Source organism: Anopheles marshallii, chromosome X (assembly GCF_943734725.1).
Source record: "Anopheles marshallii chromosome X, idAnoMarsDA_429_01, whole genome shotgun sequence".
In the NCBI taxonomy this organism is placed as follows: domain Eukaryota; kingdom Metazoa; phylum Arthropoda; class Insecta; order Diptera; family Culicidae; genus Anopheles; species Anopheles marshallii.
Window position 1 is genome coordinate 1798517 of NC_071325.1, and position 25168 is coordinate 1823684.

Here is a 25168-nt window from a genome sequence, read left to right on the forward strand (position 1 = left end):
GTGTAAAGTTTTAGTCTCGTCTCGTGTGCGAGAAGAGAAGCTAGTCCAGAGTGTCAGTATCGCCTGCCAGTGACGACGACGGACGGACGAAAGGAAACCGCTTTTTTTTTACACAAATCAACATCCCAGCTCAGTAGTGTGTCACAATCAAACACCCAAAACACTGAAAACCCGCTAGAAGGTGGAACGTAATTCAAACGACGCCGATTTTGCTGCGACATCTTGAAGAAAATTCAGCTATGGGCATCTTTTGAAAAAAAAACTCCGTTCCGTGCTAGAAGTTTGTACGGTGCGCTGCTGCCACACCAATCATCCAAACTCGCCATTATTGGGGTGGTCGGTCCAAACCAAATCAAACGTCAAGTGTGTGTGTGTGTACGTGTGTATATATAGTATGTGCTTTTGGGTCGTGTAGTGAGTGTTGGGGGTTGGGTTGAACGGTTTTTCATCTTTTCGATCCGACTAGTGCCACCGACGGTTCCCTCAACCACGTTCCCGGAAAGAGAGACCAATCGCCGAAACGTCGGTTTAGCCGACTCTTCCGCACGCGGCGCATAAGCACGAGAAAGGGAAGCCATGTTGTCCATACGGTAATAGAGGTGTTTGAATTTCTCGGCCTGTTGGTTGTGTGTGTGTGTGTTGTGTCGTGGATGAAGAAGAAACGGGGCTAGGGGACGGGAATTGGTGTTTTTGCGAATCAGAGTCTCGATCAAGACGGCAGAGGAAATGACAGAGAGCGAGCGTCCTTTTCCTTCCCACCGATAACTAGATGTCAGTTTTGGGTGCTGTGCTTTTTAAGGCACACATTTCGCTCTAAGAATATGGATGTGTGCGGAATTCACGTTGTTTTATTCTCATTTTAATTGTATTGTGCGAAGCTAACCAGTGCGATGAACACAATTTGTAGGAATATCGCCACTGCACTAATCGTCTAAACAATGCTTTAATTATATTCCGGCTATTGTCAGGTCCCAAGTCAAGTAGATTGTTTCGAGTTTATTGGAGAATTCCTTTGAATGTGAATGTCCGTCTCTATATTTGTCCCAAAATCTCACACGAGGTAGTGCACTGTCTTTCTAGAAGTGTCTTGATTTCATTTAATGTGTGTCAGCCACCGCGCGAGTTTAGATAACGGACCTGCTCCTCCTATGCGAGACTGCCCACCATTAGTGTATTGGATCGATGAGATAGAGTGCTTCCACGCGCTTCCTTCCGGGTAATGTCTGGCATTCTATTTTGTTCCCATAAAAGCTCACCCAAACTGAACGATTCTTGACGTGTTATCAGAACGAGTGCTGCTGATGCTGGCTTGCAATGAGAGGCAACAAGAAATTACTTTGTATTGTGGTATGTTTCGCATCTTCTGAATGCCAGTGATTTCGAAAGTGTTTACAACATCCATTTGCACGCATCATACTATTCCGGGATTTTTGCACTAATCGTAGCGTATGGCCGCCATGATGGATTGTCTGTGTTGTTTTGTATGGCTCAACAAATGACCGACACTCCGTCCCGTCTCTATCGTGACGTTTTCAATTCGTAATCGTAACCGTTTCGTCACCCTGTGTGTGATGTTACGTATGCTTACCGGCAGAGAACAGTGCCCAGGTGCGTTGTTTCGCTTCTTTTCGCTACGTTACCATTAACGGTATACCGCGGTAGTACTGTGTGTATGTGTGTGTTTCGAACCTACTCCCGGTGTCCTTTTTTTTCCTTTTTTGTTTGCACACCTCTGCGACAGTGGGTTTGTGACCTCTTTTCTATTGGGTTTTGCTCTTTCATATGTATGAGTTTAGTTTGTGGAAAAGAAACATTTTAAATACATGTATAAAATAGTATAAAATGGGAAAAATATCTTCAGTGATACGTTTATTGTAACATTCTAAGAACTGTCAAAAAAAAAATCTTCTGATTTAGAACAATTGCTGATGAATGTCGTAATTTACATAAGAGCCAGTGGATGTGCATCAAACCACTCAATTGTTGCACACACATTGGTATTACACCCTTTGTAACGGACAAATGCTTGCGAGATCAAAGAGAGAGAGAGAGAAAGATGGGGAGGGGGTGGTGCGAGAGTGGTGTAGTAGTTCTCGATCTTGCCATTATCGTGCATTCTAACATTTTCTTGTTTTCTTCTTTTCCCCTTTTTATGTTCTGCTTCTGCTCCTTGAACACCGGGTCGCGGTACGGTTTGCCCTGTCGACCAAGCAGATGTCGGCCGGTACGCAGCTGCAGATGGCACCACAGACAACAATAGTACAACAAGTTGGCCAGGTCGACCAAGCCGCATCGCACCATCACCACACGTCGCATCATCACCAGCAGCAACAGCAACAGCAGCAGCAATCGCATCATCATCATCAGCCGCACTTTAGCAGCGGCAACAATCAGCAGCACCATCAGCAGCAAGTGACAACGGTGCTGAGCACGCACCAGCAGCAACAGCAAACGTCTGCTGCCGCCGCGGCAGCAATAGCTGTTGTCCTTTCCGGTTCTGGTAGTGGTGGTGGTGGCGGAGGAGGTAGTGGTGGCAGTGGCAGTGGCAACGGCAACAGTGGCGGCAGCGGTGGAAATACTGTCAACAGCGTGGGTGGTGCAGCGACAGGAGGAGGTGGAGGAGGAGGAGGCAGTGGAGTTAATAATAACGGAGGGACGGGCGGCGGTGTCAGTAGCAAAGGCTCCCTGGCGGATACGCCACAGTCCACGACGACCACGACAACGACGACAGCGGGAGTGGCGGTAGCGACGGCAACGCCCGGTACTACGGCCGCCCTGCATCCACCCATCCCCGTCGGTAACCTCCAGCAACAGCAGCAGCATCACGCTCATCACGCGCACCACCACCATAACAACAACAAGGATCAGGACTCGAACATGAGCACGGGTTCGTCGCACAGTGATAAGGAGCCGGAAGCGATCATGAGCAGTCCGGCGACAACCACCCTGCCCGTCGTTACCACCCCAACGTCCGAAAAGGTTTCGAGGACCGCGTCCGAGCGCAAGCGAAAACGGAAGGCCCCGGACGATAACGGTGGACCGGGCGGTGGAGGTGGTGTTGGGGGTGCACTGGGAAGCGCAACGAGTGGAGGTCATTTTCGTGATAGTAGAGATAATATTAAGGGTCTGCGGTTGTCACTGCCGGCCCACAGTGATAATAAGAAGATAAAAGATTTTTTTTCTAAACACCCGGGGCTGCCGACGGTTGCGTCGCTCCGTGTGTCCAGTAGTAGTAGTAGCCCGTTAGTCGGTGGTGTTACCTGCATCACCACCATCGCGACCGCGGTCGGAAGTGGTGGCAGTAGTGCTACCGGTCCCGGCACCAACAGTATCGCGCTCGGTGCAGGCGTTACCGTGCCGGTCGGTTCGCTAGGAGCAATATCTAATTCCCCGCACGTGGATCCGGGTGGTGGCGTTGGGACGGTCGGGTCCACAACCGGTCCATCGCGGAAAAGTCCGAACCCGCAGCAATCGCCCCACACGGGCGGTCAATATCCCATGTACCCCCCTAGTCCGCAAACGCCACTGCTATCGGTGGGCGCCAGCATCGGGAGCAATGGTAACAACAACCACAATAATGCAGGCCCCCTGCAACAGCCGGATATGTTCAGCAGTAGTCGAACACAGCGGCAACAGCAGACTTCTGCCGGTTCGACACCTTCACCGACACCGTCATCGGTAACCGCAGGTGGTGCCGGCGGCGGCGGTACCAATAACTCTTCCGTACAAGTTCCTCCATCCGTCTCGGCTGCGATGGCAGCGGCAGCGGCGGTAGAGGCGGCCAAGGCAGCCGCCGCAACATCCACCCCCTCAGCAACAACGGTCCTGTCGCCGATCATCACGCCACTGGTTAGTGCAACAGCCACGACCGGTGCGGCCGGCTCGGGAGTATCTATACAGCAGCAGCAGCTGCAACAATACCAGCCGATCGTGCTGGTGGCGAACAACAGCAGCGCCTCATCGATAATGCTCCAGAAACAACCGTCATCGGTCGGCGCGGCTGCCAGCCAGCAGAAGCAATCTGCGCACCAAGCTCAAGGCACTCAACAGCAGCAATCTTCGTCCGTGGTAGCGACGCAGCAGCAGCGTGACTCTCAGGCGCAGGCAACGGTTGCATCCCAGCAAACGGCAGCGCAGCAGCAGACCGGCCAGAACGCAACACTAACCGGGAGTGCGTCGACGAACCATCAGCTGCAGTGTAACACCGCTAATTCAACAGTAGCCGGCAGTATTAGCTGTAGCATCGGAACGACAGACCATCACCATCAGCGGGTCACGCTGGTGTCGTGTAATACGAGCAGCAATAGCAGTAGTAATGGTGGTGGTGGTAGTGGTGCTACCGGTGGTGTGGGAGGCACGACGACGGGATCAACCACCCCTAGTGGGGAACAGCCGAGCGGGATCGGCAGTACAAACAGCCCGCTGATAACGACATCCGTTGCCACCTCGACAACGAGCAACAGTGCCGGTGGTGGCCAGAACAATAATTCCATACTCCAGCTGCCGGGTGGTGCGGTCGTCACCACCACCAAGTCAATTGGGCAGAAGCTGCAACATCAGCAAACCACCTCCTCCACCAACACGGCGCCCGGCGGTGGACCGCAGCAACAGCAGCAGCAAAGCGACAGCAGTAGCACCAGCAACAACAACGGTAGCAATTTTGGTAGCAGCAAGTTCGGCCAGCAGCAACCGTCAACACCGACGACACCAACGACGACGACCACGCTCATGCTGACCAAGTTCGTGCAAACCGATCTGACGCAGGCGGACATTACCGAGCGGGACCACGACTTCGAAAGCAGCCGGACGCGGGTGGACGAACTGTCCCGGCTCTCCGACGAGCAGAAGTGTCAGCTGAACGTGCACCAGAAGGCGATCGAGCAGCACAAGAGCCAAATCAGCAAATGCGTCGAGGTGGTGAAAAAGCTGCTCAAGCAGAAGAGTAACATCGAGAAGAAAGAGGCACGCCAGAAGTGTATGCAGAACAGGCTACGGCTTGGCCAGTTTGTGACGCAGCGTGTGGGCGCCACCTTCCAGGAGAACTGGACCGACGGTTACGCCTTTCAGGAACTGGCAAAGTAAGTGTACCGTGCAAAATAGATTAACGCTATTGTGGCGAGATAGAGAGTTGTATAGAGAGTACGCAAGATATAGATCGATCATAGCATGAGATTAATTCGACCACTAAATGACATATGGCTACCAATAACAACCGGCCGAAACGACACAATCGCCTTTGTGTATGGTGCAACAGTGGTGATGCTATAGATTCGTACTTACTATAAATTCCTATGCTAACAGGATGACAGGATGTTGATGTAAAGATATGTTGTATTACTGAAAATCTTTCATTCCTTTATTTCGTTTTAGGCGCCAGGAAGAGATCACTGCCGAACGCGAGGAAATCGATCGTCAGAAGAAGCTGTTAATGAAGAAACGGCCCACAAACAGTGAGGGTGGCCGGAAACGCAACAATTCGTCGGCGACGAGCGGTGGCTCTGGAGGAACCGGCGGTACTGGCGATCGGGGTGGCGGTGGTCCAGGCAGTACCGGCGTCGGCACCGGTGCAGTTGTTGCGATGGGCAGCAGTGGTGTGGTCGGTGGAAGTGCGGGCAATGTGGGCGGTGGTGGCAGTGGATCGGCGATGCATAATGGCAATGACAGTACCTTCCTGAAGCCGGACCCGGTCGTCAGCAGCAACAGCACGTTCACGCTGCAGGAGTACTACGAGTGTGACGAGATACTGAAGTTGCGCCAGAGTGCGCTCAAGAAGGAGGACGCTGACCTGCAGCTCGAGATGGAGAAGCTGGAACGCGAACGTAATCTCCACATCCGCGAGCTGAAGCGAATACACAACGAGGATCAGGTAGGTAGAACGACACTGGTGTAGCTGCTTTTACGGAGTTTATCAAATCCATATCCGTTACTCCTTTTTGCTTTTTTTACATAATGCAGTCACGCTTCAACAATCATCCGGTCCTGAACGATCGGTATCTGTTGCTGATGCTGCTCGGCAAAGGTGGTTTCTCCGAGGTGCACAAAGCGTTCGACCTGAAGGAGCAGCGGTACGTTGCATGCAAAGTGCATCAGCTAAACAAAGACTGGAAGGAGGATAAGAAGGCGAACTATATCAAGTGAGTAGGGTGAGGGTAGGATGTGTATACTCTGAACTAGTAATATCGCATCTCTATGCTCTTTAACAGGCATGCGCTTCGGGAGTATAACATCCACAAAGCGCTCGACCATCCGAGAGTGGTAAAGCTGTACGACGTGTTTGAAATCGATGCCAATTCATTCTGCACCGTGCTGGAGTACTGCGACGGACATGATCTGGACTTTTACCTGAAGCAGCACAAAACCATCCCAGAAAAGGAGGCACGATCGATCATAATGCAGGTGGGTACATAATTTGTTTCTTCCCGCCTCTAAAATGGCTAATTAATGCTGTTTGCTGTTTCTTTTAAGGTCGTATCGGCACTAAAGTATCTGAATGAGATCAAACCGCCGATCATACACTACGATCTGAAGCCGGGCAACATTCTGCTTACCGAGGGCAATGTGTGCGGTGAGATCAAAATTACCGACTTCGGTCTGTCGAAGGTGATGGACGAAGAGAATTATAACCCCGACCATGGTATGGACCTTACGTCACAAGGTGCTGGAACTTATTGGTGAGCAACGAAGCGCGCAGTGAGCCCTACCCGGCGGCGTGTGTGTCTGTGTGTGGGTGGTAGTCCCCAAATAGCGACAAAACTATTAAGTAGATCTCAATGAAGTAGCCTTTATAACGATCAGTATCTGGCAGAGCGACAGCACATTCGGGTATTGAATGTGTTATGTTAGTTATCAAATTTAGCTTATTGTGATATTTTAGAAGCGGCCGAGTGGTACACATATAGATTTTTGCTTTTTGGATAGATATTGAGTTACCATAGATAGGCCCTAGAGTGAAAATTAGTTTGAGGAGTCATTTCCATTCTGGCAAGCGGTATATGTTTGTATGTGTATTGGTATTATTAATCAAATTTACTAATTGTTTTTCTTTTGCTCTTTACATTTTTTCTCCATTTACGCTCTGCTTCCATCACACTGTACATTGTGTGGGGGTGGTCAGGTATCTGCCACCGGAATGCTTCGTTGTCGGTAAGAATCCACCGAAAATCTCGTCCAAGGTGGATGTCTGGAGCGTCGGCGTCATCTTTTACCAGTGTCTGTATGGCAAGAAGCCGTTCGGTCACAACCAGTCCCAGGCGACAATTCTGGAGGAAAATACAATTCTCAAGGCGACAGAGGTGCAGTTCGCCAATAAACCGACCGTATCCAATGAGGCGAAGGTAGGTGTTCGCATATATTGCCTCAAAAACCCGTTTTTACTCATAGCCTTAACGTTGTTTTGTTTTATGCTTTTCATCTTGAACAGAGCTTCATACGGGGTTGTCTGGCGTACCGTAAGGAGGACCGGATGGATGTGTTCGCACTGGCAAAGCACGAGTACCTGCAGCCACCAGTGTCGAAACACAACCGGTCCTCTAACGCGCAGAATCAGCATGCGGGCGGACAGAACAGCAGCACCAGCGGCACTGGTGCCGGCGGTGGCGGTGGCGGCGGCGGTGGCGGTGGCGGAGGTTCCGGTGGGTCTGGCGGGGCCGGTGGTAATCAGGTCGGACAACAGACATCCTTTTCCACCGGCATGTTCGGCAACATGAACCAGTCCAGCTCGTCTTAGCTATTTTTCCACCACAGCACCGGTGTCAGCAGTAGGAAGGGTGCCGTCCTACCTGGAGCAGTCGTGTCGACGACCTTCGGTACCGTCGCGTCTCCGATCTCACCAGCATCCACATCGCCAGTTATCAGTACTACTAACGCGTCCACCACCACCGTCTTAACCGCTGTCTCCGTAGCATGTTCCGGCTCCACTACGCACCTGTCGACTGTGTCTACGGCACAGCCCAACAAAAGTGCATCGAAGCATGCTGGTGAAGGGCACCGCTCGGTGCTGATACCGCCAGCACCACCAGCACCACAACCACCACCTCCACCACCACCACCCTCCATCAGCAGCAGTCGAGTGATTGCGATCGCAAACGGCGGTGACGCTAACCAGCAGTCAAACCGAAACGATCGTATCGTGCTGATCACAGCCACCGAACCCACTACCACCAGTCTGCCAACCACGGTTACTACTACTGCTAGCAGCAGCACCACGGGCTCCAGCTTTTTCAGCGTACACGCGAAGAAAGGCATCATCATTCCGTCGCCCTTAGCTGGCCGTGCAAACGGCCGTCGGCTGTTGCACGCAACGGACGAACTTCTTCCCGCTAGCGTGTTGCCATCGTTCAACCACAAAGCAGTTGTTGCGGCACCGTCTAGGTGTGGCCGAAAAAGTATCATCATAAAGCAACAGCTACAGCAGCAACAGCAGCAGCAGCAGCAGCAGCAGCAGCAGCAGCAGCATCAACAACAGTCGCAGATAAATCATCAGCTCAACTCCAACAATCAATCGCTACTGCTACGCCGTCAAACGGACGTGAACAAACAACAGCACCATCAGCTGTTACAGTTCCAGCAGCTGTCGGATCCATTGCCAAACCATTACAGCAACGTCGGTGGCGGTGGCAACCCGCGAAATGGATGCACCACAGCCGGCACTAGCGTGCTGCTGCAGTGCAACAGCAACAACAACATCAATCAAATGGGCCTATCGGTGGCAAAGGGCGTGAAACGGCAGCAACAACATCTGCTGCTGCTGCGTGGGGGGGCGAGCAGTGGCGAGGGTGTTAGTGGTAGAACGTTCGGTCGATCCGTTCCGGCCAGTATCAGCACTACCACCGGCAACAATTTGCTGCTACCGCCGTCCCAAACGGCACCATCCTCCTCGTCGCCCCCACCCTCGTCCTCGTCATCGTCTTCTTCGATTATGGCAGCAACGGCAGCAGCTGCTGCGGCCGCTGCCGCCCATGCACTGCTTGCAGGGCGACGGCACTGGCGAAACGATTAGCGACCGCTTGTGGATAAACACCGGCGCACGGTGACGCACGTGTTGTATGTGTTCGTGACCGTGTGTGTGTGTGCGTGAGCACGGTATCACACCAGCAAAAGATGGAGCACTCATACAATCCGCTACTCTCCGGCACAGCATAATGCTAGCGAGCTTAGAAACTTCAAAGTTAGGAAAACACACATTCCCCCTTTATGGTAAATCGCACACACGCACGCACACACACGCACTAATATACACACAGACAGATAGGCATATACATGCGCGAGAGATATATAACTATATCTTATACCGAAATCATTCAGGGAAGAACCGTACGATCTGGACATCAAAAACATATTGGTAGGACGCGCAACGTAAGAGGACCCCATCATGAGGTGTCCCTCCCCCAACTACTATTACTATTAAATGGCAGATAGGCGCAATGGTGGACACGAGTTTTAAAAGAGCATAGAGTAGGAAGAGCCTATTTGTTTAATTCGGAATTACCTTCGTTGGTAAAATGTAAATAGTTTTTTTTTGTTTTGCCTGCGGCATATGACACACTCTCTAGGTCTATAGGTGTTCGTTATATGAGTCGCACTATTATCACTATGTAGCCCCCTCCCCGTACCCTTCCCACCTTCTCCATTTATCCTGCCAAGCCATGCCGGCACGACCCTACATGTATCTATGGGGATTGGTACCGGGTTGGTTTCGGTTCTTCCGGATTCCGGTTGTGGTATAAAAACCCTTCGGTAGATATATTGTATCTGCGCAGGTAAAAAGATGCATTCAGTGGGCGACAGTTTCTATCCCCCAAATCGCCAATCGCCTTCTAGTGCCAAACATAAACCAGAACAACAAAGAGAACAACCGGATCCGGGAACCGTTTCCTTCCTTTTCACCACTGCCGATCCTGCGATCATTTCGGGGCACTACAAAAACAATACAGAAGAAGCGAAATTTAGAGGACGTGCTGAGGATTAGTTTGAGATGAATTTAATTTCGTTGCATTTGCTGTTTATTTTTCGTAAATAAACAGTCACATTCGTTGCAACAAATTAATCTAGCATTGTACAGTCGGTAACGTACGAAATTGTCAATTGATTATCGTACAGGAAGGCAGGCCTGGGCATGACAACGGTTTGTGGAGCCAAACAAGAATGTATCCGTTTTAAAGTTGATAAATATGCAAATTTGAATAATATTTTTGGCTAATAATTTTCTACGTTTTTTATGTGAAATTTCGTTATTGGTTTTTATTGCATTCCACGTTTGTTAGCAATGTTTAAAAGTTGGTTAACCGACTGTATGTTTTCTTTAATTCACAATTTATTGTCAATTTGTTTCTATTTGAGCAGAATAATGCAGCTTAAGCGTATTTTAGCAACAACACGGTACACATCTTTTTTTTTAACGTGGCGTGCGTTTAGTTCACGCTAAACTAATCAGGTTTCTTTTCGATAGAAACATAAACGACGCGTGTGACCGTGTTGTAGCTTTGTAGGAACATTGGGATTTTCAAGTTTTATTGTTTTCCATCACCCGATTCAAGGAAATTCTCCACATTAGGTACAGCTTTTTAGACGAAAGCGAACACTGCAACATGTTTGGGCCGAGAGAATAGCAAACATTTCCGGTGCGCTTGAGAAAGTTATCGAAATATGCGTGCTCCCAGGCGATACGGCAATGGATACAGGACTCTTGCGAGAAGCTGGGAAGCTTCATACTGCATCCTGAATGCGGGTGAAAAGGGGATGTATGAGCGAGAGAGAAAGAAAAAATGGGTTGAGTTCATACAATATGTACAGGAAGCGTAAGAACGGTTAGTTTGTAAGCATTAAATCTAACGACAAATAACTACTCGGAAGTAATTAGGGTTTTGTAAAAAACAACACACACACAACAACACACTCACACACATACACACAAGCGCGATTGACAGCAGACTAGGGAGCCAAAATGAAATAGCCGATCCCTTCCTTCGCCACCCAACGCCACCCTCGCCCGAAAAGTAAATCCTAAATTGTACAGATTATTAATAGCAAAGCCGAGGGATGGAGCTAATTAGCGGAAAAAGGAGCCGGTGTGCATGTTTGTCACCTGCAGTAGAATAAGGAAGTTACTGAGGGAGAAAGAGAGAGAGAGAGAGGGAGAGAAGAGAAAAAAAACAACAAGAAACGCCTACACCAGACATACTTTTAGCGGTGAAGCAAATGATGCGAAAGAGTTATACGTTAATGGTTTATTTTATATCCTTATTGTAAATATTAATCTAATGTTTGCTGCGAATACTAGTGAAGCTGCTTACGTGCGTTCTCTAGCGTTTCCTTCACACTTGAGTGCCCAATCTGCCAGCTTTCGCTGCCAGCGGAGATATGGCACGTGAAGGGTATACACGCGGAACGGGGGGTTATTGTTTGAAACTAAAACATTCAATGGGCGCATTGTTAGCGCCCGAATGTGCAGAAGGTGATATAGGGCAGACAAAACAGTTTGCAGAGTTTCTAAATGTCGCACTTCGACTACCGAAGTCGTTCCGTTTTCTGTGAATGGCTCAAAACGAACATTAATGTTGGTTGTAGCGCGGTGTAGAGGCTGCGATTCTAAAGACTTTCTTTGAGTTTATTTACACGTACCAGGATAGTCAGTCCTGCGTACGGGGTATTGGACCGGTCCAGTCGTCGTTTGAAGACCAATACACCACCGGGCCGCCCTGCAGTAATCCAGGGGGAAAAACTTATGTTCAACATGCTAACGATACTCTATCCCTGTCCAGGACCCCGAAAAGGGCAGAGACAAAGACTTGTATAGACAAGTTCTAGAGCGAGTTCCATTCTCTGTATGCTCATCAACCGCTGCAATCTTCCTAACGACACAACAAAAGAAGGCGACCAATTCAAGCAATTCGGAAAGCAGCGTACCCAACGCTAGCAAGAGCCCTAATCCGATCAAGCTCTCCAATATAAGCAAACAATGTAATAGAAGGAAACAAAAGAGAGGGAACACTACACTTTTTTGCTGTTTTGGTTTGAAATGTTTAATGCCAGTGCGATAGGCTGCTCTTATTGCTGATCGATAAAACATACCCAGAACAATGCCATTCTCGGGTTCCCAATGGTGATGTAGTAGAAGCAATAGGATTGAAATTCCCATGTAAACCAGCCTTGGCGGTCATCCATGCGCAGGTAGTTTGACGAACGTTACTACAACCCTGGCAGCTCAATAATTTCAATAGTTTAGCCCCGTTTTAGACAAGCAAAAAGGCATATTAACCAAACACACCGTATGTTAGTTCATTGCTTGTACATAGCAAAATCGAAGATTAAATGGAGAAACAGAGAACAAGAGGACAATGTAAAAGCAACACCGTAACATTCATGTAATTAGTGCAATGTGAGGGAAAGACGAACACACACACTTACACCGGTTGCGGATCCCTTTTTTCTCCCTTTGAAAAGGTGTTCCATCTTCTTGGCGTTAAGATCTACTAGGTGGTGCTTTCGTGCTGGAAGATTGCCTGCAGGAGTATAAGAAGGGGACCAGTAGATCTCAGCCGTTTAAGAAGATGTTTTCCTTTTTATCTGTTGTAAAACCACACGGAAATATACACATCCGGCGATAATCAAAGACGGAAATCAAACTCAAAGACAACCCCCCCTTTCCACACACACAGCCACACGAGGATGCACTCCTTGTGTGGATGTGTCCTTTTTGTGTATGCGTGCGCGTGTATATGTGTTTGTCGTGCGAATCGCCATCTTACATGGAACACACATCAAATAACTCTACAAGGAAAAAAAGGGAGGAAAGTAACACAAAAGAACAGAAAAGTAAAATCCACACAACACAACATGCTCATTTACCTTAGTGAATAACGTTGCAAAACATTAGCGGCTTGCTACCAATAAGTGCGAAACGAAACGAAGAACGAAAACGCATGCACACACGCACACACAGCATAAAAGGTGGGAAAATTAGGTGAACAACGGAAAACATTCTAAAATTAATTGAATAATGCATGTACGTGTGTGCGTGTGGGTGTTCGATAAATATCTGCAGACCAGAGAGGAGAATGCACTAGGGTGAAGGAAGAATACAGTTGATAGGTGAAGGTGGCCGCACCCTTACACTTACCTTGGAAGTATTGGAGTGGCTCAACAGGGCAGATGCAAACCGGGAACTGCCCCTCACACATGTACACACACCCGACAGGTAGGACCAGTACATGGTGCAGTGACTTCCTCACCATTAGCAAACAGTGTTTTGAACATATATACTAGTGTGTCCCGTTTGTCCTGTAGAGCACGAAGCGTTTTATCATGGGAAACTGAAGAACAAATAGAGAGTCGAGCAGCGAACACCCTCTAGGGTAGTGGAGGTTGTGTTGGGATGGGTAGCATTATCGAGAGCACGATTTAAAACACGGTGCGGTGTTGTGTTTGAAAAAGCTCCGAATAGATACGTTGTGGCTTTGTTAGCGAACTGACCGCGGGGACGTTACACCAATAGTGGAGCACACATACGCTTGCAAAACGGTCAGAACATTACACCAATCCTAGTGCGGGGACGGTAGTTGTACGTGTTATAGGCTTAAGGGAGGCTTCAGTTGAGGGTGAGGAAAAGGGCATCAGCAAGCTTCCCGGTAAAGCTGGGATGGAGAAAGCGGACAAACCAACCAGAAAAAGTAGACGAAAAACGAAGAGAGCGAAAAAAACAACAACAACAAGGCTAAAGAAATTATGATAATGATAAATAAAATATTAATGTAGCAACCCTACTACCCCCGTGTCGTGAGACAGAGAGAAAGAGAGTGAGGACAGGGTGAAGGTAATTCCCTTTCACTTAAGTGCGCGCGTGCTCACGCTAGGCAGTTAAATGTTAAATCACAATGTAATACCGCGTCAGGGAGTGAGGTTGGGGGTGGTATCAGCAATGCGCGGTACGGGTGGGATCGATGTGCTGGCAATGAAAGCAAACAAAAAAAAAGCCCAGAACGAACGCAAAATAATGAATAAGGCTGGCAAATAATGGAGCTAGAAAATAATAATAATTATAAAATGGCCCCCCCCTAGCAGCAGCAGCAGCAAAACCAAGGCAGTGTGTGAAACGTAGGGGGTGTAAGGAAGGAAGAAGCAAAAAACATTTAATAAATTTAAAGTAATAAATATAATTAAAAAAAGAACTATTGATTAATGAAGAAAATAAAACAAAAACCCCACACAACACTACACATAACAGACTCACTTACACCGTACAGACACACAGACACGCATACACAATAAAGAAAAAAAAACATGCAAGCGCAAGGAAACAAGTAAGCAACAGAAAAAGCGAATACAGATAAATAATTATAATAAATTATTTAAGATATGAAAAATCTTCTATATGTAATAATAATTATTAAAAAATTGAAATAAAAAAAATAAATATTTAAAAAATACCAATGCGCGCGAAACGAAAGGATAAAATCTGTCGCAATAGAAATGCAAAAAAACAACATATCGAAGACTTGATGCTTTTCTTTTTTTTGTTTTTTGATTGTTTTTGTTTGTTGTACTGGACGTGTTAGTGTTTATATTATGTTTAGATTTTTATACAACTGTTGCGTTTCCTTTTTCGCGAAATGGGGTTTCGTAATGCATGATGTAAATCGGGGTCTCCTTTGGTGGTTTGCGATGCATACGTTTCATTTTTAAATCAGTGTCGCTGTTTAGTTAAACCGTTAACATCGGTGTGGCTATATATGTGCGGCTAACAGGTGCTAAAGGCACTTGTGGCGTTACCATATACGCTGTAGCGAAGTTTGACACAGAGTGATTTCCGAACGCTTATCACGTACGTAACAGGGTTGTCTGGCCAGCTGGATATTATCAGCGCATTTATAAAGTAATGCTATACCCGATGCAAACTCAATGAAGATACGGATACAATGATACAGGTAAATGGTTAAGTATCATCAACAACTTCAATGCGGCGTTATGTTTTTTCAGCGAGGAACCAGAGAAATCAATGAAACTGGAATGAGAAGTCGTAATGATGTACTTACATCAAACAACTTTAGTTCTTTCCAACATTCCCAACTCAGTAAAGGAAACGAGACGAATGTAGTCGTAAGCGTCAAAGTTTTTATAAACCGACTAAAGAAGAAGAGTCAGTTGGAATGATATACCAGCAAAAGAAACTTTTGCAGATAGACGTACTATTATATTAAATAATTTGAAATAATCTATCTCCTTCCTAAACATGTTCGACATTCCAACAACTTAGTGCGGGGAATAACTTCGAGAATGAATTGTAGAACGATATGAAAAAGCTTGTAAATAAACAAGGAAATTGAAAGTGAAATAAGGATAAGAAATAGTTTTCTTATTCTATTAACATAAATTTCTAGGTTTGTTGATTAGTGTTGTTTAACAATATTAGAAAACGAAAACAAGCTAATGAGACTCATGAAATACTGCAGGTTAGTGTTACAATAAAAAAGACACTCCTAACGAAGGTGTTTTTATTGCAAAGGCCTAAAATTATGCAATTGGTGTTAGGCTATGTTTCTGTAATGCTAAACAAAAGAAATATTGCATACTTCTAGGCGCTCACATTGATGATCTCTATTTAGGTAATGAAATAAAAATTGTCGCATTTTAGTTTTTATTTATTCTATATTGGGATTTGAATTGAATTTAAATTGTGGGAAAACTGGTTTTTGCAGACCCCGTCACCCACCCTACAGGCTTTTCACATACCCTGGACACATTTGTTGCACACTGGGCTGCGACTGACCATGCAATGTGATAAATTAAAATTAAAAATGTTTAGATTTTTTGCTTCCGTTGCCCTTGTAGTTAAAAGCAAGGATAGAATCTAACATGCACTAAAATTAAAGAAAAAAAAAACAGAATCAGCACAGTGAAGTTGGCCAGCGACACGCATCCTTTGGGAAATCTTTGTCGCCCTGGCAACTCGTACGCAAACGCACCTGTCATTCTTATTATTCTTTCCCTGAATCTGTCAAAACGGCCTTTGCAGCGAAGGCCCACTGAGATCCGCCTGCCTAGACATAACGGAAGGCTGCATTTGTGTTTTCCCTCCGGTAGTGCTGCGTGTGCGTGATAAGCCTGGGCGGTTCATTTTTGTTGTTGCTGTTGCTTCCCCGATCAAACCAAAGCCATCAAACAACCTACGAGTGTAAAGTGGGTGGTTTGATAAAAACCTCGGTGATACAAAGTGCGGCGCATGAGTGCCCATCGCGACGAAACAGATAAGAACGACGAATCTGCTTACACACTAACACGCATTCAGGGCCGACGACACGGGTGGTACTAGTTTTGTGCCGAGTGCCGGAAGAAAATAAAATGGCCGTAATGCAGCGAACCGTCACCGTAATGGTGGCACTGCTGGTCACGCTGGCCAGCGGACACTCGGATACGACCAGCGTCCATCTGACGAAGGACAACTTCCAGACGGAGCTCGATGGTAGCAGCTACTTCGTCATGTTCTACGCACCGTGGTAAGTGTGCAATGTTTCTCCCGCACTCTTTCGGTGCTGTGATTTATTTTTAAACAAAACCGGTTTAGCTACCGGCGGCCGTCTGTTTCCCCCTTCCCCACATTTTGATGGTGTTATTTTATTACTTTTCGTGCTTTTCTTACTTGTTCCGCTTCCGAACGGGTAAAGGTGCGACTATTGCAAAAAGCTGGCCCCGGTTTGGGCCTCCCTGGCCGAGGCACGGAATGGTGAACCGGACGGCCAGGTAAAGATCGGCCGGGTCGACTGTACGACCGATGGGGATCTCTGCACGCAGCACGATATCACCGGCTACCCGATGATGAAGCTGTTCCGGAAGGGCGCATCCGATGGGGAAGGTGGCACCAAGTACCGTGGAGGGCGGGATCTCGCCCTGTTCAATGCGTTCCTGGACGAGCAGCTGTCGGTGACGGGTGACGGTGCGAAGGGCACGGAAGGGGAAGATGGCTCCCAGGAGGATGCCATGCCGGACGCGCCGCCCGCACCTGTCTCGCCCCTCACCGAGCTAACGGAGGACACATTCGCAAAGCACGTCTCTAGCGGGAAACATTTTGTGAAATTCTACGCACCGTGGTGCGGTCATTGTACGAAGTTGGCCCCGACCTGGGAAGAGCTAGCCCGCAGCCTCGAGCATGAGCGGGACATTCGCGTGTCGAAGATCGACTGCACACAGTACCGGCCTATCTGTACGGACTTCGAGGTGAAGGGTTACCCAACGTTGCTTTGGATCGAGGATGGTAAAAAGATTGAAAAGTACACCGGTCCCCGTACGCACGGCGATCTCAAGCAGTACGTCGCCCGGATGGCCGGCGGGCTGAAGGAAGACGACCAGGCGGATAAGAAGGAGGGCACGCTGGAGGGTGGTGCCGAGCGGGACGACAATCGGTCGGTGGTGGTGCAGCTGAGCGAGGGTGACTTTGCGCACGCGATCGCCAAGGGCGTGACGGTGGTGAAGTTTTACGCACCGTGGTGCGGACACTGTATGCGGCTCGCCCCGACCTGGGAGCAGCTGGCGGAGAAGCTGGCCGCCCGGGACGACGTGAAGATTGCCAAGGTGGACTGTACGGTGGACGCGAATAAGGAGCTGTGCGGCGAGCAGGAGGTGAACGGCTACCCGACCGTCTTTCTGTACCACGAGGGCGAAAAGGTGACCGAGTACTTTGGCCACCGGTCGCTCGACGATCTGCACGAGTTCGTAATGCAGCATCTGCAGGATAATGGGCCACACGATGAGCTGTAAAACGGAACGGGTCGACCGAAGATGGCAGAACAAGGTGAAGCTTGAATCCGTTTCGCCGTCGAGCTGCATTTACTTGTAACGTCGTTTGCAGTTTAAGGGTACGTTTTGCGGATATGCGTGTGTGTGTGAATGAGGGGAAATGATTCTTCTTTAAACTTCAATAAAAAAGTTGCCCATAAGTAGGAGCCCCACTGGGTACTGGGTTTGTGTTTTGATGAAAGATGCCCAAAGTTGAGTGGGAACAGTTTACCAATCCGTTTTAACACAGCATGGTTCATGTCTGTAGTATTTTCACCTTAAAACACCTGATAATCTACGCCGTACGTCTCATATTGAAATAAATAAAACTTATAAAATCATTTATAATAATTAACAACAGTTTTGAGAAAAAAATCGACATAACGTTGACCCTGTAAAAATAGAAAAGCGCCATCTATATGTGAGATCAAAAACTTCGTTGCGTTATGACGCGTTACGCGTTCGCTTAAGCGTTACAAGGGGCTGATTGTATGAGTGGTATTAGGGTTTTGATGTGTTGGGCACTAGTCGCTGTATACGTATTTGCGCCTATGTTTCACACGACAGGCCTAGTACTAAATCCCATCAGGAACAGTACAACACCAAGTGTTGTGAGTAATTTTCATTAAAATTAGTCAAATACAGTATTGGAGGCTACATGTGAATGTAGTATTAGGGGTTTCCTCGAGGTTTCTAATAGTTTTCCATTGGTATTTCAGCACTATTCTTCGGCAGCATCTTCCGTTTTGTTGCGTTTATTGGTTTATCCACAAAATTAGAATACTAAAAAGTTCGTCGGAAAAGGAAGAGTTGAGGTTATGGATGTTCTTCTTTAGTGTATCTCTTTCGTAAAGCCTTCTCACTTAACAGCAATGTCCTAGAACGCTACCCTATACTTAACTCCCGCACCGTACCCTGCTGCAACTTCAAACTAGCGCCAGCGTCTGGCGATTAGTTTGCGTGGTCGGTCCATTAAAACGCGCCGGCTTCTGGGTCGTTGCACATGGAACATGGGAACGGAATCCGCGCACTGTTGTCTGGCGTACACACGATCGACACAACAATTGGCGTGAAGTGACGTGTGGTTACATCCATCCCGTTTTTGTTGCTGTTGTTGTTGCTGCATCGGCTGGCGACGGAACTGTGCGCACATAATTGAACCGTGCACCGTACATGTAAATCGTCGACGCCAATCGATTTGTCGCCAATTGTCAATCCCGTCACACCGCCGAAGCCCTGCTGCTGGAGTATGTTGTCATCTACCCCGTACCAGGCTTGCGGTTTTGGCTCGCGGGGGGGGAGGGGGTGGGGGGTCCTCTCCATGGGTCCGGATGATGGTACACGCACGTGCACCATTCACGATACTGTCTCTATATAGCTGTGTGTGAGTGTTTGTCCTCGTCCAACTGGATGGAATTTGGAGTCCTTCCCAACCACACCAGCTCCCTGTGCGCACTGTGACAAATCCCTTTCGAACAACCGATTTCGCCAGCACCACGTGGCCTTGCAGTGACGTTAACAAAAAAAAAAAAATGGCGGAGAACGCCAACCATCGAATGTAAATAATATCCACCAATTATCGCAATTAAATTAATTCGACTCCAAATAAGTGCGCGATTGTTGTCGCTGGCGTCGTTGTCGTTTGCTGTACGGTTCGGGTTCTCTTTCCCTCCGCCCATTTCCACCGCTTCGCTTTCCCCTTGCTCCTACGGAACGAAAGAAAAAAAACTTTCGAGGTTGTTTTCGTTGATAGACGGCAGCCTGACAGCTAGACGACGGGCTCGGGTCATCGGAGGCGATTTGTGATTTGCGTGTTTACGATGCCGGTGTGCGTAATTATGGCTACGGTTTGATGGAATTGGTGGCGTGTTTAAGTTTGGCGCTGTGATGCCTTACCGAAATGGGTGATCCAGTGAGAACGTTTCTTGCAGGCGGAGAGGGTTGAATTAGGACAGAATGTTAATGCTGCTATCTTGTAGACAGGTGCACTAGCCCGAGTAGTGCAAAAGCATATTCGGAATCTCCGAAAGTTTCGAGGTTAAATGCCGCTTTTCAAAGAGTACATTCGAAGTTCCAAGAACTCTTTAGTGTTCCAGCTGCCTGGTCTTATTGTAAGTAGAGGTAGTTGAGCACCACAGACTCAAACCTGCGGCCCAGGATGCTTAATTCCGCAGTGGTACTGGAGCATTACCTTGCAGAGGCGTTGTCTGTAAAGAAGTGTCCAATCTCCTCGGCAACATGCTACTCAGAAACCAAGGCTTTCAGGATACTGAGTTACAGCCTAATGTCAGTATCAGGTAAAGGTTATCCTCACCCAGAATTCGTCCACGACCTATATAGAGATATCTACCAACTCGGAGGTACTTCCGGGGATCATGGTCTATAAGTTAACCTAGATCTTTCCTACATCCTAGATCCTAGACTGATGGCATAGACAGCATTGGTATAGTTCCAGTATTTACTTCGCCCAGAAGTGACGAGTCGCGCTTGAGATGTAGCTGTATTTGGGGAACGACAATGGAGATGCCACTACCACTCTACGAGCTGTACGATCAGCTGGTTACGTCATAAGAATGACACCGGACGACCCAGCCCGTAAAGTCTTTTTAGGTCTTCCACATGGACAGAGGAGGTGTGGTAGGTCCAAATTAAGATGGAGTCGCCTGCCAGAATGGCCGGGATATATTGGCAGACGACGACACTCGACCATGAGCGGTTTAGAGGACTCCTGCAGCATGGAAGGTTGAGAAGCTGGACTCAGCATCGCTCCAAAATTCAAACAATGCAACCTTCACATTCGAGTACTAGACGGGTCGAGTGTGTTTCGAACATCTTCCCTATGCTTCCCCGTAACCTCACATTTACAGCGGCTAACGCTGTTTGCGGTTGGGAGATGTAAACACACACAGCGAAACTTACTCAACGAGCTAAGTGTAGTTCAAAAACAGCGCCAAGGAGCAAAGGAAAAGAAGAAAAACGGTTCTAATCGAATGGGTCTTCTAGTATTCACCATACCACACTCACGCACACACACACACTTGAACACGGTGCGGTACGTACCGCACGGTAAATGAATTTGCGTGTGAACAGCGTACGGCGTCCGCTGCAGTATGGGTCGTAATAAATGTCATTAAGTCTATTAAGCAGTGTGTGTATCGGGCACCTCGGGACTTTGTGTGAGGTTTCTGCTTTCTTTTTGCCCTGTTCCTTCCTCCGTATTCTGGGGGGCTCGCACTCTAAGCGATGCGTGTGTATGGGTGAGTGTTGTTTAGTTCCGTACGCTGGTATGCTTTTAGTCAATTAGTCACACGGCGTTGGACGGTTCCTTCGCCCTACACCAGCTGTCAACCTTCACTTGACAGCAGAAGCATTACGCCACACATTACCTTATCCCTCCCCCTATTCTCCCCATCTTCGTCGTGTGCAGTTTGCATGACATGTTGCCGAAAGTTGATTCAATTTCGTTCTGCTGCTTTCGGGTTTTCGGGTACACACCGGGGCACTTTGCATACAAAGGGACTGCACTGTGGGCGATGGTGTTCGTTGGTGATGCTTGGTAGGACGTGCCCGATTGTGACGACACCGATACAGGCCGGTATTCCGCGGCTTCACCATCATCAATGGTCCTTTTTTTGCGGGCGGAAGGGAGAGGTTCTTTGCGCCACTCTTTGCTGGGTAGTCAGTGCGGGAGTGAGTACGCTTTGGAGTACAGTTTTTTGAAGTCCTAAATTGATTAGCTATTTCATTTAATTTCTCTACCAACCGTTCCAAAGTGGAACCGTTTTTTTGGGGTGGAAAACTCACTCGACTGTGCTTAGCACATGTGTGCAGAGAGAGAGATCTGAAACCTTGAGAGCTAAAGGTTGGGAGTTTGGGGTTTGGAGTGGCAGGGATAGCAATTCCAGACCGAGGGGAGCATAAGATAAATATCCTTCATTTTTGTTAAACGATATGTCAAAAACATAAAAGGAAAGGAAACGACCGCCATTATTCTACCAGCCACTACAATCTATTACACACATATCCAAGGACCGGGACCATACCTCTAAACGCATACACGCATCCATGGTTGGGTGAAACTTTCAGGATGCATTCGTTGCGTCCGCTGAAAGACAGATTGAGCCGCTCATTCCCCGGGGGTTACATGGGTTCATGAGTTATCCACCGTAGCCGATGATTGGTGTTGGCGTTGCCACCAAAGAATGCTAACAGCGCCAACAAGACAGCTAGAAATGTTCATCCAATTTCGTTTTCTTCGGTACGTTCGCTTTACTTTCACCAGCCGCAGCGGAATGTCGAAAGGCAATGACTGATTACCAAGCGGCGAGAGTCGGCCATCTCACCGAGTGTCCAGCAGTTCTTTCTTTTTTTGACTAGATGTAAGCTTCATCGTGGAGTGTGAGTCGCTCACTCCCTCGTCAGTGTTCCTTTCATTCAACTCTCGATACACTTTGATGTTTAGACGAGATCTTTATGGTGCCGTACGGTAGATATGCTTGAGTTTATTATAAAAACACTATCCGTAAATGTCGTTTTTGGAACCTCGCGTGTGATCAGCATCTTGGAAATGTTTGATGTTCCGCGAGAATATTCGCCATAGTTCCTTCAATCGCACAAAAAGATGTTTCAAGAGGGAAATGTCGTGCAACTTGCCCTTTAATTACCGAAAGACTTGAGTTCACTGCTATGGCCAGGTGTCGTTATTGAAGATTCGAGAATTCCTGATGCTTTCCGCACTAGGCACTGTGACACTCGAGACAGGGTGATTGACTCATACTACCAACCTACGGGACAAGGTCGGGACAGAACAGGAGTTGGATGGGAGAGCATGTGAGATCTTTAGGAGGCTTCATACAGCTTATTAGACTCGCCAGGCTCCGGTGGACTGGTCATGTCATGAGAATGACCACCTGGATGACTCACCCCGTAAAATCCGTTTAGGTGGTCCACATGGACAGAGGCACTTTAGAGAACTCCTGTCAAAACCGTAAGTCTAAGTCCGTAAGGCTCTCACACTATACTTTTGTACTTGAGGCTCATTCAAACCAAATTCTGCCAACAATTCCTCAAGATTTCCCATTATTTCGAACATGTTTCATGACTGAGGCCTTTTCAATACATTTAAATTTTGATTCTAATTTTGAATGTCTTAGTAGTAGTTAAAATAGTATCAGAACTGGAGTTCTCAAGACAGTAGTTCACTAAGTCTTCTGGGCAAAACTTCCAATGTTTTGCTATTTTGACGTTTGAAGTTTTGACAGCTTAATTAATTTAATAAAAGTTTCAGAATATGGCCTTAGAGGAGATTGTTTTAGGCCAACTTCCACAACTTTAGTGCCTGTACATTTCAACAACGGGCTTCACCAGATGATGGCTTTCGAGCGAACTTCACGCTAATCTAATACGCGTCAACGATGCTTAATCAGAAGAATCGCACAGATGCCTCGTGATATTAAATAGACATTATTTGTTGTTACGGCCTCTGTTCTTCCTCCGACATTGATGGGTTTTGGTGAACCATAAAGATACCAAAAAAAGCAGAAAAAAGGGATTTTATTGCTAGCACCGTGATGTCCATCCGTGCGGCGTGCAGTAAAGTGACGTTGGAAAAGCGTTAAAGTGCGGGCAAAAGCAAATAAACAAACACACGCCGAACTCGCTAGCGAACGACACACAAAAGGTGGGATGCAGTTCCTCCTCCGTACCTCTCCCCTCTTCCCCCACCCACCCTGTGTGTCTGTATGCGAAGGATCGAATGCAACCCCCAAAAGCTGCACTTTCCCGAAGGACGTTTTCTCCACTTCCGGGAAAACCTTGGCAAAAACCCCGGCTACATAATGGTTGCTGCAAGAAAGCTTCCTTCCATTTCCTTTCCTGCTCCACCGGTCACCCCGCACCCCGATATCCCACGTGACGCAAGAAGGACGCCATTTTCGCTCGAAGGACGCCAACGGAAGAAGTGCGCGCGCGAGTTTGCGAGACACGGACCGTTGCCAGCCCGTGCCGGTAGAGTGTGTTCTGTCACCCCGTTTGATGTGTCACCGGGATGAATCGTTGTCAGTTGCTTGATCTAGGCAGGCAAACGAGGCGGCAAGGCGGGGAAGGCGGACTCCATTTTGCACATTTCTCCCGAGGCCTGCCGCAAGAAGCGAGCGAGCACGGAACTTTAATAGATGTCCCGGGCAAAAATAGTGGTGGGATTGGATTGGCTCAAGCAAGAGGATGTTGGTGGGGTGGGGTTGGCGAGGAGGTAGGGTGGAGAAGAACGAGGAAGGGAAGGGGATTTGGGTTGGGAAATAGGGAACAAACAAAAATGAAGTAGTGGAATGCATAATGCACATACCGTAATGTACATGCGTTTTTGCAACAAAAAACAGTGCCCACCACCCACAAACCCCCACCCCCCACGAAGAGAAAATAAGAAAAACTGAGGCAGAAAGCAGAAGAAACTGGCTGTGGGACGGGGATTTATTGTGCTCGCCAATGAATGAGCCAAATGGAGAGCGATTTTCCATAACCATAACCTCTCGAACGAAAGTAGTGCGTGCGGTAGGAAGAGCGACAAAGCGAGAGAGAAAGAATGAGGGAGGAAGACGTGGAGTGTACTAAAACCCCACTTTCACGTCTAACATTCCCGGGGCAAGATGGCCGCGGCTGGAGGGAGTTATTGAAGGTGGATAAGGAAGGCGCGTGATGTTGTGCTGGAAAAAAGCTGCACGAGGTGCATTACAAGTAAACAAACCTTGCACAAAACAAAGCACACACACACACACACAGCGCAATTGGAACAGCAACAGCGATGCACAAAAAAAAGTGTGCCGCGAATCTTCGTCCCTTTCGCGTGGCTGGACGCGGGGCCCGGTACGAGACAACAGGACAAACGACAAACAGGACATGCCAGGGAATCCATTAACCAGATGAATAGCTGCCAGAAATGCAATACACCCTTTCCCTAACCCCTTCCTTTTATAACCCCCCTCCTCGCATTTCCTCCTCCATGCCCACCCACTCCTGCATTTGTCGTAAAAATAGTGCAAAAGCCCTTCCTTTGGCACTTACCTTTGCTGTGATTACCTCCCCCCCCCTCCCTCTTCTCCTCTATTCCACCACCTCCCCAAAAAAACCCGTCCTCTTCACACCCTTACCGCCTTCCTTCGCACCTGTTACTACTACCCACAGCCTCTCATTTATCGTCATCAGCGTCCATTTTGCAGGATGCTACCTTAGATGCAACAAATAAACAACGCAGTGAATGGGTGGAAGGGAGAGGGGGTGGGGCGGGGGGGGGGCGAGCAAAATAGCGAAGGGAAAGGGAGGCAGCAGGATAGATCATCGTTTTCGTGTGCACGTACGTACACGTGCAGCACACCGGGGTTTTGCTGTAGCTCGCAGTACCAAGGAT

General features: G+C 48.0%; 2 protein-coding genes across 2 annotated transcripts in view; both read left to right on the forward strand.

Annotated features, from left to right (window-relative positions):
• LOC128714188 (serine/threonine-protein kinase tousled-like 1) overlaps positions 1 to 7726 on the forward strand; it is a 31738-nt gene extending 24012 nt beyond the window's left edge. The window contains exons 2-8 of the mRNA XM_053809067.1: positions 2215 to 5078; positions 5371 to 5866; positions 5956 to 6134; positions 6204 to 6396; positions 6466 to 6671; positions 7115 to 7334; positions 7421 to 7726. Of these exons, the coding sequence (XP_053665042.1) occupies positions 2215 to 5078; positions 5371 to 5866; positions 5956 to 6134; positions 6204 to 6396; positions 6466 to 6671; positions 7115 to 7334; positions 7421 to 7726 (4464 nt within the window). The remainder of the gene's footprint in view (positions 1 to 2214; positions 5079 to 5370; positions 5867 to 5955; positions 6135 to 6203; positions 6397 to 6465; positions 6672 to 7114; positions 7335 to 7420) is intronic.
• An 8609-nt stretch (positions 7727 to 16335) lies between these two features.
• Positions 16336 to 17748, forward strand: LOC128706944 (thioredoxin domain-containing protein 5 homolog). Its single transcript, XM_053801891.1, has 2 exons — positions 16336 to 16490; positions 16659 to 17748. Exons 1-2 carry the CDS (start codon positions 16336 to 16338, stop codon positions 17746 to 17748), a joined length of 1245 nt encoding a protein of 414 aa, XP_053657866.1.
• The last annotated feature ends 7420 nt before the right edge of the window (positions 17749 to 25168 follow it).

What these genes read in the sequence shown, in the direction of transcription:
- LOC128706944 (XM_053801891.1), top strand. Translation starts at nt 16,336, where the DNA reads ATGGCCGTAATGCAGCGAACCGTCACCGTAATGGTGGCACTGCTGGTC. An exon ending in GTCATGTTCTACGCACCGTG is followed by an intron (nt 16,491 to 16,658) that starts GTAAGTGTGCAA and finishes GAACGGGTAAAG; the next exon opens with GTGCGACTATTGCAAAAAGC.